This window comes from Polypterus senegalus, chromosome 1 (assembly GCF_016835505.1).
Source record: "Polypterus senegalus isolate Bchr_013 chromosome 1, ASM1683550v1, whole genome shotgun sequence".
NCBI lineage: Eukaryota > Metazoa > Chordata > Cladistia > Polypteriformes > Polypteridae > Polypterus > Polypterus senegalus.
Window position 1 is genome coordinate 266,219,708 of NC_053154.1, and position 11,892 is coordinate 266,231,599.

Genomic DNA, 11,892 nt, shown 5'->3' on the forward strand with positions numbered 1-11,892 from the left:
GACAAATTCCTTTATTATAAGAGATTTGCCTTTGTATGGACGAGACTGATATCATGTGGTCTTCGAAAACATCAGCATGGCCTCATTAAATTTCATGAGATATTCTGTATATCAATTATGAAACACTGACAGTCAATCTCAAAGTTCAAACCACAAATTTCTAAACCTTGTATCTCCTCTCCAGTCTCCTTCTGGGTTAACAAGCCACGGCTCCGAGCAGATTTTTACGAGGCACCTGTCAAAGTGGTTTCTGTAACCCTGCTTTCTCAGTTTGCCCCTTTCGTCTTTTCACTGCACTGTCCCATATGGCAGAGCACCTCCAGGTCACATAAAGTGACCTGTGTAACCGAGCAGGGCAAGAAATGACTTGAATGATAAAATAAAAAGTGCTTAATCAGGTTATCATGCGATGTTAAGTTAGGGTTGGTGTCTCGCAACTACCAAGGGTATCAACTGGGGTCACTTACTGAAGATACTGAAAAGCATTTGAAAACGATTATAGAGGCGGCAAGTCTAGTGGGTCCAGCTCGCTGTGTAAAGTGACCATTTGTCAATGAGCACTTCTGCAGGCTTCAGGTTTAAGGTTACACGGACTGGGATATGAATAGTTTTATTGGCACATGGGAAGATTCACCCTTTTGGCAGGGTAGCACTGCAAAGGGCACAGTCTGTGGACGAGCAATTCTAAAAATATCATTTCAACTTCAGTGTCGCCTAGCGAGAGGGTGTCCTGAGTCGCGGGCACACTTAAGTTCTTGGCCAACTTCAGAGGACAAGTGAATGAGGTATGGAATAAAAGTGGCACGGTCAAAGATTGCTATCTGTAAATTATGATTTGTATAGCTACATATTTTGAATCTGTAGGTGGATGCTTTTAAGAATGTATAAAAGAGACTGGTTAAAAAAAAAACATTTCATTAAACAAGAAATTTTTTTTAAATCATTGACTAAATTTTGTAATACTGTTGCAAGTGTGATGTTACCCTGTGTGACATTTTCTGTTACAGTATGAAAATTGTACTTTTATAAAATGGTTCCAACTGTAAACTTGAACCTATCATGCATGGAATGACAGAACTCTAACCTGTTAGGGGACACATATGGAAGTGCAGCATTAAGGCGATTACAGAGATGTTGCCAAGCTGTCCTCTTAATTAAGATTTTAAGGATTACAGTGCAAGCCGACAATTAAGGAAAGGTCATAGACAGAATATTGCTATTTAATTCTGTTTTCCAAACTTAAGAGGAGCATCACCGGGGGATTTACACAGAAGTCAGCATGGGCACCGAGGAGCTGTAAATCACACCTTACACTAAAGAATGTCACAGCTGAAGCAGCAGTTCCTGCACTCATTCACAGTACAGATGTTGTTTTTTAAAATCTGTCGATTGCATATTAGTGATAATGTATGAAGTCAATTTAAACATTTACAAAAAAAAAGTTTTCTTTTCAGGTAATCCAACTGAACAAACTAACATTTCGGAGAAGGAGAGACTTTGAAAAAAGAAATACAAAAAATGACAACAAATGGGACTAAGAACCAAAAGAAGAAAAACGCCTACGCGGCGGTGAAGGCCGATCCAGATGACGAATACGCAACACCGGGGGCCTTCGAGCTGGAGCGGCTCTTCTGGCACGGGACCGTCAAATTCACACACGTCAACGAAGTGTGGCCCAACCTGTACATCGGCGATGAGTAAGTGCTTCACGAGTGGTCTGAGCGGGTCGGCGTTACACTCTGTCTGTCAAACGGGGGTGGGCTCAAGATGATAACGTCTCGGGCTGCAAACCTGGAGGTATTTCTCGCGGCATGTGAAGGAATTAGCAGGCAATCTTGGCGGAGCGTGAACGCTAAAGAGGTAACAAATCTCCATTTAAAAGCAGTCAGCGCCAACACTCAATCATTTGTCTCTCCCGCTATGGCACCCTAGGCTTAGGTAACGGGACCCCGTGGTGTACAGACGGAAAGACACAAGTGGCTTCAGCGTTGAACGAGCTCGCTTTTTTCAAAGGAGTGGCGCGGCGCTTCTGTTTGAGGGCCCCACCTTAGGCCAGCCGTCATTTGGAGGGTGAAGACAAATCCCGTTACTTTTGGAGGTGAAGTATTAAAACCCTCTCCATCCAGAAAAAGCAGACGTCTGCGGCCCCGATGAAACGTTCATTAGAGGCTCAGGGTCCTGTCAGAACTGCGTTTCGAGCTCGGCGACACGCTTAACACGCCATTCATATAACAAAGCAATTAAAAGGACGACGCTTTAACAAATTCAACGAGCGGCACAAATATTAGAAACCTCTTTTCCCAGTCAGTCCTACGCAGTCGGTCAAGGGCCTTGTTAGGTTTGTCTGCAGTTTTTCACACTACATTTTCCTCACGTGCTACAAAGTTGTTTATTTGTTAACAAACAATTAATTGCTGCCCTTGCCAAGTGGCTTGGGCCAATTTTGCGTTGCTATAGCATTTTTCCTACTCTTAACTGGGGCCTTACCAATAAATCATAGCCACGCCGCCATGTTTACATCCGTGTGTGGAACACGTGAAGGGCGGAGCTCACGGCGCCGTGCGCAATGATTGACACGTACAAGCCATACCTCCTGCTAAATGCGCTTTATCAGTTGCGATCACGTTCGAAGAGCTTAATGGCAGCAATGGGTCATTACTTATGGGATCCTTGCCTGCCAGAAGAAACCTAACCTTACCTTACAAGGACCCAGCACTCAGATACAGAGACTTAGAGGGGTTTGGCCCACTCTGTGCCACTTGTTCAGGTATGCATACCGGTGACCCACAACAGACCTAACAGAGTCCGACAACTCTGGGACTGACATACGGCCAAATAGCGGATTCCAAACGGCATCTCTGAACAACAACAACAAATAAAATCACGATAGCACAGCACAATATTCTTTCTCTCCCCCATCGCTACTAATAGCCTGTGAAGCAAGAGACTGGCATTACAATTATGATCAGCAGTCGGTAACGTTTTGTAGCGTTTCCTGGATGAATTTCCAATAAATATGTATCCATTTAGAGGTTTTGAACTCCAAGGAATCTAAAAATAACAACGGCTTTTCATGTTATGGTAAAATGATAAAAGTAGAAAAAAACTTCAGTCGCGATGTTTGTTGTTAGGGGCAAATGCATTTGCTGTTATGGCGATCTATCCGAGAAGCACCTAGGAATGCAGATTGCAAGTCACACGACTCGTGAAGCATCATGGGGCACCGGTGCATTAAAAACGTTTAACTAAGCCAGCTGCATGGCAATGTTTGAAAATACAGTTCATCCGGAAAGTATTCACAGCGCATCACTATTTCCACATTTTGTTATGTTACAGCCTTATTCCAAAATGGATTAAATTCATTTTTTTCCTCAGAATTCTACACACAACACCCCAGAATGACAACGTGAAAAAAGTTTACTTGAGATTTTTGCAAATTTATTAAAAATTAAGAATTAAAATTGAGAAAGCACATGTACATGAGTATTCACAGCCTTTGCCATGAAGCTCCAAATTGAGCTCAGGTGCATCCTGTTTCCCCTGATAATCCTTGAGATGTTTCTGCAGCTTAATTGGAGTCCACCTGTGGTAAATTCAGTTGATTGGACATGAATTGGAAAGGCACACACCTGTCTATATAAGGTCCCACAGTTGACAGTTCATGTCAGAGCACAAACCAAGCATGAAGTCAAAGAAATTGTCTGTAGACCTCCGAGACAGAATTGTCTTGAGGCACAAATCTGGGGAAGGTTACAGAAAACTTTCTACTGCTTTGAAGGTCCCAATGAGCACAGTGGCCTCCATCATCCGTAAGTGGAAGAAGTTCGAAACCACCAGGACTCTTCCTAGAGCTGGCCAGCCATCTAAACTGAGCGATCGGGGGAGAAGGGCCTTAGTCAGGGAGGTGAACAAGAACCCGATGGTCACTCTGTCAGAGCTCCAGAGGTCCTCTGTGGAGAGGGGAGAACCTTCCAGAAGGACAACCATCTCTGCAGCAATCCACCAATCAGGCCTGTATGGTAGAGTGGTGAGAAGGAAGCCACTCCTTAGTAAAAGGCACATGGCAGCCCGCCTGGAGTTTGCCAAAAGGCACCTGAAGGACTCTCAGACCATGAGAAACAAAATTCTCTGGTCTGATGAGACAAAGATTGAACTCTTTGGTGTGAATGCCAGGCGTCACGTTTAGAGGAAACCAGGCAGCGCTCATGACCAGGCCAATACCATCGCTACAGTGAAGCATGGTGGTGGCAGCATCATGCTGTGGGGATGTTTTTCAGCGGCAGGAACTGGGAGACTAAAGGGAAAGATGACTGCTTGTGGCATCATATTCAAAAATACTTGAGGCTGTAATTGCTGCCAAAGGTGCATCGACAAAGTATTGAGCAAAGGCTGTGAATACTTACTGTATGTAAGTTTTTTTATTTTTAATAAATTTGCAAAAACCTCAAGTAAACTTTTTTCACGTTGTCATTATGGGGTGTTATGTGTAGAATTCGGAGGAAAAAAATGAATTTAATCCATTTTGGAATAAGGCTGTAACATAACAAAATGTGGAAAAAGTGATGCACTGTGAAATATTTTCAGGATGAACCTCAAATGAATAAACTCACCTGCAAACCCAGCAATACTGCTGTGAAAAACACTTTTGTGGGGGTCTCATGCTGCTGCCCTTGCTAAAATGTGGACATGTCAGTAGGGGACAGTATTTGGTCAACGTCACATACCAAGCGAGTCTTTGCTGAAGGAAGAAGAGTCGTGTCTGCAAAGAAAAAGGGAAACTGTGTAATGCCAGACCCTTTGATGAAAAGCGGAGAAGGTAGGGCGAGTATAAAGCTCTCCGGAGTGGTTGACCTACATGACGACCAGATGATGCACTTCACATATCTTTGTGATCTCTTTCCTGGACTTTGATGGCCGGTTCTGTCGTATTCAGACCTTCCCTCATCATTCTGGCATCCATGCCACCAGCTTCTCCTCAAAGTCCGGATACACAGCTCTGTGCCCTCATCTCTTCGTAGTTAAGAGGTTAACATGCGTATGTGTGATGATCTCCATGTCTGATGCCATTTTCGGACACATCAACCAAGCTTCAAAGAATACGTTTGATATTGATATTGATATTGAGACGAACGCGAGAGATGGCGTCATGAGACGCACAGCCGGTCTCCTTTTAAAAATGGCCGAATCTCACAACTACTACTAAAAACAACACGGGTACCCTGCTGTGCAAAACGTGTCCAATGTTAGGCCGTGGAATAACAATTGCTAACATTTTTGCCTTGAAAAATAGACGTATTTGTACGTTACAAGGCCTTTTCATTCACCTGTGGATCCGTGCCGCGTTTAGCCCAATTGTCAGCCGCAAGAACAAAATATTTTTAAAATTTATGAAAAACGCTTCACTTTAGAACACAATTTTATGTGATGTATTTCATAAATGTACAGATATATTTTTTTTAGTGCTGGGCAACTATTAAAATTTTTATTCGCGATTAATCGCAGACAATCACATCACATTGTTATGCGCAAAATTACATAATAAACTCAAAAGTAGTGTATTGCGTATATTTGTTTTGCAAAAACTTTAAACAAATCAGGTGGTTTTTAACAGCAGTATTCCTTTTAATTCGTAGCAGTTAAAATATTTCTTGTAAATCTCAACTTAAACATTAATGTAAGTAAGTTGCAGTGGGATGCAATATGGTTTGCACCTCCTGTCATCTTAAGTGTCTGTCCTCTCAGGCGAACGTTACCAAAGGTGCATCAGCATCGCCATTAGCGGCGGCCGGTACCGCACTTTCGATTTCCATCTCCAGATCACTTGCATCAGAACTGGAATCTGACAAATCAAGAGTCCGATTCAGCGATAATACGGATAATAAAAGCCATCCAATGCTTTGAGCGTTCACTTTGGTATCTCTCCACATGCCACTGTTGATGCTGTTTGCTACTTATGCATGCGCAGGGAATCGAGGTTAAATCAAACAAAGCTAACTTTCCTTCCAGCAAAAGTGTATCGAAAAACGCTGTAACAAGAAGATCACTGATCTCTATCGATCGGTATAGAGACTGAAGCTTTCAAAATAATAAAAACTGTAAATTCGCGATAAAATAATTGTCGGCATTATTAAATTGATGCGTTAACGGGCAGAGCAGGGTGTGTGTGTGTGTGTATATATATATATATATATATATATATACCCAATACAACTGAGTCACTCATCACGAAATCTCCCGAACCATGAGGACTTGATATTTGGAATGTACGTTACCCTTGGCCGATCGGTGCTCTCTAAGAAACGGTTTTAAAAATTTTGTGGTCCAAGCGCGTTCTGTCTGTATGTCAGTCCACTTTTCACGAGAGAATTACTTAACGGATTTAGATTTGGTTGTTTTCTATAGTTTTCTTGAACTTCCTGGTTGATTCTGAGACTTCCCTCGTCGCGCTAAGTATCATAATTCGCTTGCGGTACCGATTTATTAGAGCGAATCCGAGAGAGACTCATTGTGCTCCGGGGCCCTCCTCATTCACGCGTCTCCTCGGGGCGTAACCTTAACTCCGCTTAGGTATAAAACGACTTAACAGATTTAGGTCGGGTTTTTTTTTTCTATAATTTGCTTGAACATTCTGGTTGATTTTGCGACTTCTCTCATCGCGCCGAGAATTACAGTTCACTTGAGGCTGCGGTCCGAGGTGAGGGGAGGGGGAAGAGTGACGTCAGGAGTAGAGAGCCGGTCGCGGCCCTCCTCGCCGTCCTGTTTCACTAATACGCGGGTGAAGAAATACTGACTTGAAAACCCTGACCCCATCCTTCGAGGTCTCACAGACAATGATGCGCCCGTGTCATGGTGGACAGGGAGGTGAGGCAGTGTGATGAGCAGCGTTGCACTTTGCAGAAGGCGCCGAGTGTCGTATCTTTGAAATCAAAACTAAACTCTTTAAAAACAAAAATCTAAGAAATTGGTTATGTGTATTTTGACATACAATTTTACAATTAAACTGCAGGAACTGAGCAATGTGTAACAGACAAACACAACCTTTAAGGAAACAGCACAAGAAATGAAGGAAAAACAGCAAAGTGTTTATAGATAAAACAAAAAGTCATCGGTGGGCCTGTTCTCTGCACCTAAAACCAATTGGTATTGTTCTTGCAGAAAGACCGCGTTAGATCGCTATAATCTGGAGAAGATGGGCATGACGCACATTCTGAATGCTGCAGATGGCAAGTGGAATGTTGGCACCGGACCAGAGTACTACAGCGACATGAACATCGAGTATTATGGGGTGGAAGCAGAAGACCTGCCCAGCTTCGATCTCAGCCAGTTTTTCTATCCAGCTGCAAAGTTCATTGACAACACCCTGAACAACCCTGAAAGTAAGCCTGGCGCCGCAGAGTGTTGCCCAAGTACAGTCGGGTCTCACACACCCAAGAACACATTTTCTCTCTAGACATGAAGCATCCTTTCATACTTTGTGATTTCTAACCTCTCACTGATTTAGTTAAAAGCGTGTGAATGAATGTTCATCACAGTATTTATTACTGCTTTTCCTGTATTAATCAAATCAGGCAGGCCAGGGAGCTTTGTGGAAGAAAGTTAAAAACTGAAATCCCGGCTCCTGTTCTATAACAAGACACAAACACCTGACACGGCTTCTGTTTGTTCTCACGGCATGAGAAAATGAATTGTTTGTTTTTCTGCTTGTTGTTCCAGATAAACTTTTGGTACACTGCGCTATGGGAAGAAGTCGCTCGGCCTCTCTAGTTCTGGCTTACCTGATGATCTACAAGAACATGAATGTCGTAGAAGCAATTCATCAAGTGCTTAAAAACCGAGCCATACTGCCCAACCGTGGCTTCCTGAAGCAGCTCAGACAGCTCGACATAAACCTCATTCTAGAAAGGAAGAATGCAAAGAATGAGAACAGTTCCAATGGCGTAGACCACGAGGAGAACAAAGTGATCAGTTAACATTTTTGTGGAATGAAAAGGAATTTAGAACCACTTACCATGGATTTCCAGCATATTACTGAATTACTTCATAAATATATAGGGGTTAAAGGGATTGATTGCTGTCAACCAAAAAGTGTAAATCGTTGAGCCGAATACCACAAAGTCTGGAGCGGATCTTTTACTTGTGGCGTTTCCTTCTTAAAAACACACCACAAACACGCTTACCTGCACCACTCGGCGTGTGCCGTTTGTGTTTACAGTCGCTCAGCAGTCTCCACTTTTCAACGAACATCACTGATGGTTATTAAAAAACCACAATGCCTTACAATTCGGCTTTGATCAGTTAACATGAAACCCTTCATTCCTCATTAAGTTTAACGCTGACCAAAATACTTTCACAACTTCTGTAAAAGTACCAAGACTGCAGCCTGGCACACCTAATGGCTCCGACGCCGAGAATCAAAGTCTCCGAGCCGTCTTTTGATTTCCTAGCTTTCAGCCACGGCGGCCCAGTCCCGATATACAATACATTTAAAAAGGCAGACCAGATTCACATTCATGTCACTGTTAGTAGATCATCCTAACATAAGGATTATGGATGGTGAGCCAAAAGAACGCGATTTGTCCCATGTCATGTTAGAAATATGCTGAAGATTTCTGTAGAATTGTTTCATTTTTGCAGTTTTAACTGGGAAGTCCGTTTGCCGTAAGACTCACTGCAAGACTTACAGGGGGACTGACTTGTGTGCCGACAGCTGGTTGCTCGGGTAGGACGCTTTAAATAAGCTCATTACCGAGTACTCGGCCCCTTTAACTGGTGCAACCTAATAACCGAACTGAATTGCCATTTCTAGTAAGACTGTTGTAAAAATAACGTTGACAAATAAAGTGAAGAAAACCCTTAGAACGATTAAAAATCGAACATCTTATGGCCAAATTTAAAATACAGCAGAGACAACTTTAGGATTTGTGTTTTAATTTAAATTTGAGTTTTTATTCTAGCAGTTTTAATAACGGAAGAGTACCTCATAAAATAATTGAATATGAAAACTGACACGGTAAAAGAATAAATAAATAAATAAAATTCCATGGCACAAAAGCTCATCTGACAGACTGTTCCACGTTTTGGATTAAGAAGTAGAAGTGCAGACCTTTAGTCTCAAGGCTGAACAAGAATACACACTTGAGCATCACTGAACAGCCGCCTCGAGTACGGGGTACACGCTGGTCACAGAGAACGGGAGCCCAGCACAGGAAGACTGGGCATCTGACTGGCACCAAGTTATGCTTTCAAAGCCTCACATCTCAGACAGACAGACAGCCGCGCAGTGCGAGTGCCAGCAATACAAACCGGGGACTACTGGCAAGGGGCACTGCTCGTTTTAGGTTGGTCTCTTCTCCCAACTTGTATACGCTACTTGTTAAGTTTATATGGCATCTATTAGAGGTGCGGGGTCAGTCATTTAGTCAAAATGTAGATAAGTTAACAAAAATAAAAGGTATGGCGACAAATGAGCACGGCTACTCGCTTGGTCTTTTCATCTCGGGCAACTGCTGTGGGGAATTCAATTTAAAGACGACTTCCAAAATCTCCTGCATGTTAAAACATTAATTTGTAGGTCGAGCTTAGTGCCTTGTTATGAAACTCTCACTGCTTTTGAGGAACTGTGAATTGTTTTCTTTATCACAAAAGGAAACTGGAAATGTGATTTTCTGTTGGTGTATTAATGTCTTAAAGGTAATGTCTGGCATTCCTTGTTTGTGATCTGCGTGTAACAAGTGAGCCTGACCCTGTAAGATTACTCCAAATGTGAAGGGAATGTCTGTTATGTTGGCGTGTTACGTTAAGGTGACTTGCCTGATGTGTGTGTGTGTGTGTGTGTGTGGTGTGAGGTGCAAGACGACCTGTTTACACACCCTTTCAACTACTCGTTAACACAAATATCTAATCAGCCAATCACAGAACAGCAAGTCAACGCATTTAGGCCTGTAGACCTGCTGAAGTCCAAACGAGCACCAGAACGGGGAAGACGGGCGATTCAAGCGACTTTGAATGCCGCCAGGTTGTTGGTGCCAGGTGGGCTACTCCGAGTATTTCAGAAACTGCTCTTCTGTTGGGATTTTCACGTACAACCATCTCTAAGGTCTACAGGGAAGGGTCCAAAAAAGTGAAAAATATCCAGTGAAGGGCAGTTCTCTGGCCAAAAATGCCCTGATGATGCCAGAGGTCAGATGAGAACTGTCAGGCTGATAGAAAGGCAACATGTAACTCAAATAACAACTTGTTACAACTGAAGAATGTAAAAGAGCACCTCTGAATGCACAACACGTCAAACCTTCAAACAAATGGCTTACGGCAGCAGGAGACCACACTGAGTGCCACTCCTGTCTGCCAACAACAGGCGACTGAGGCTCCAGTTCACACAGGCTCACCAAAATTGGACAACACAAGATTAGAAAAATGTCACCTGGTCTGACGAGTCGCGATTTCTGCTGTGACATTAGGATGTTGGGCTCAGAATTTGGTGTCAACAACATGAAAGAATGGATCCTTCCTGCCTCGTATTAATGGTTCAGGCTGGTGCTGGTGGTATGATGGTGTGGGGCATATTTTCTTGGCACATTTTGGGCCTCTTGTTACCCAGTTGGGCACAGTTTAAATGTCACAGCCTACCCGAGTATTGTTGCTAACCGTGTCCATCCCTTTATGACTGCAGTGTACCCATCTTCCGATGGCTACTTCCTGCAGGTTAACGTGCCACGTCACAAAGCTCAAATCATCTCAAACATGAATGAGTTCACTGCCCTCAAATGGCCTCCACAGTCTCCGGATCTCAACCCAACAGAGCACCTTTAGGAGGAGGTGGAATGGGAAAGTTGCATCATGGATGTGCGTGATGCTATCATGTCAATATGGACCAAAATCCCTGAGGAATGTTTCCAGGACCACGCTGGACCTAAGCCACCAAGAATTACAGCAGTTCTGAAGGCAAAAGGGGGTCCAGCCGGTACTAGCAAGACGTACCTAATAAAGTGGCCGGTGAGCGTATTATTAAAAAGAGCAGTAATGGCGCACGCACTCTCGACTTTTCAGACTCTTTCTCTGTACGTTTAGCATTCGTTTGCTCAGAGGTCGATGTGCTTGCTGCTTCCTGAGCAGCTCTTCTTCTCTCCACCCTAGCGGCCCTCTTCTTCATTTCTTTTGCTCGCCATCTTTTCGTGTTAAAACTGATTAAGTCAGTGTTTGTGTATAATTACTTAGTACGTCGTCTTTAATTTTTCACTTAAGCTGGCACTTCAATCTGCCTCAAGAATGATTTAAGATGGTAGGGGAAGTGACGGCTAAGGGATGAGAATGGCGCCCGTACACATGCGCCGCAAGGCCGTCCTGCTGGACACTGCCGAGAGTTGATTCTACAATAAAATAAAATAAAAATCAAAAGAGGAATAACCTTGTAGGTCATTCATCACCCTGCAAGTGGATAATAGACGTCGTGTCGTAATTTCAGGCCAACAGGTCAAAGAGTTTGCGAGCTACAAGTGATTTAAAATCCTGGACAGACAAACGAACAGCCACAGTAGCGTATCATATAATAAAGATATCCTGTATCCTTCAAGGAAATAAGATTACACTTCAGTTCAGGTACTGCAAAAATGTCTCTCTTACTCGTAAGTCACAAGACCTTATAAAAGGCTTCTTTTGGCGACCATAACCCTCACAAAGCCTCAGTGAAGCGGCCTACTAAAATGACTTGACTTTGGAGCGGTCAGACGTCGCTTACGTGACACGTCGCCCTCTTGACATCACAAACTCCGTCATAAGACCTGGGAATCCTGTGTGTTCATAGGTTACTTACTCCACCTCCGCGGCACATCAAATGTCACATTGCACGCTTTGTTAAAGTCTTGCTGCGTAAGAGTAAATGAGCGAGAGCTGCAA

At 43.3% G+C, this 11,892-nt stretch overlaps 1 protein-coding gene across 1 annotated transcript; it reads left to right on the top strand.

The window, feature by feature from the left end:
• The first annotated feature begins 680 nt into the window (after positions 1-680).
• LOC120541614 (dual specificity phosphatase 29-like) lies at positions 681-9,467 on the top strand. The gene is made up of 4 exons (XM_039773414.1): positions 681-785; positions 1,455-1,697; positions 7,156-7,376; positions 7,714-9,467. The coding sequence occupies exons 2-4, from the start codon at positions 1,519-1,521 to the stop codon at positions 7,968-7,970; spliced, it is 657 nt and encodes a 218-aa protein (XP_039629348.1). The 5' UTR covers positions 681-785; positions 1,455-1,518; the 3' UTR covers positions 7,971-9,467.
• The last annotated feature ends 2,425 nt before the right edge of the window (positions 9,468-11,892 follow it).

Coding starts and splice junctions, on each gene's coding strand:
- LOC120541614 (XM_039773414.1), top strand. CDS start 1,519: ATGACAACAAATGGGACTAAGAACCAAAAGAAGAAAAACGCCTACGCG. Junction 1,698..7,155: donor AACCTGTACATCGGCGATGA/GTAAGTGCTTCA, acceptor TTGTTCTTGCAG/AAAGACCGCGTTAGATCGCT. Junction 7,377..7,713: donor CACCCTGAACAACCCTGAAA/GTAAGCCTGGCG, acceptor TTGTTGTTCCAG/ATAAACTTTTGGTACACTGC.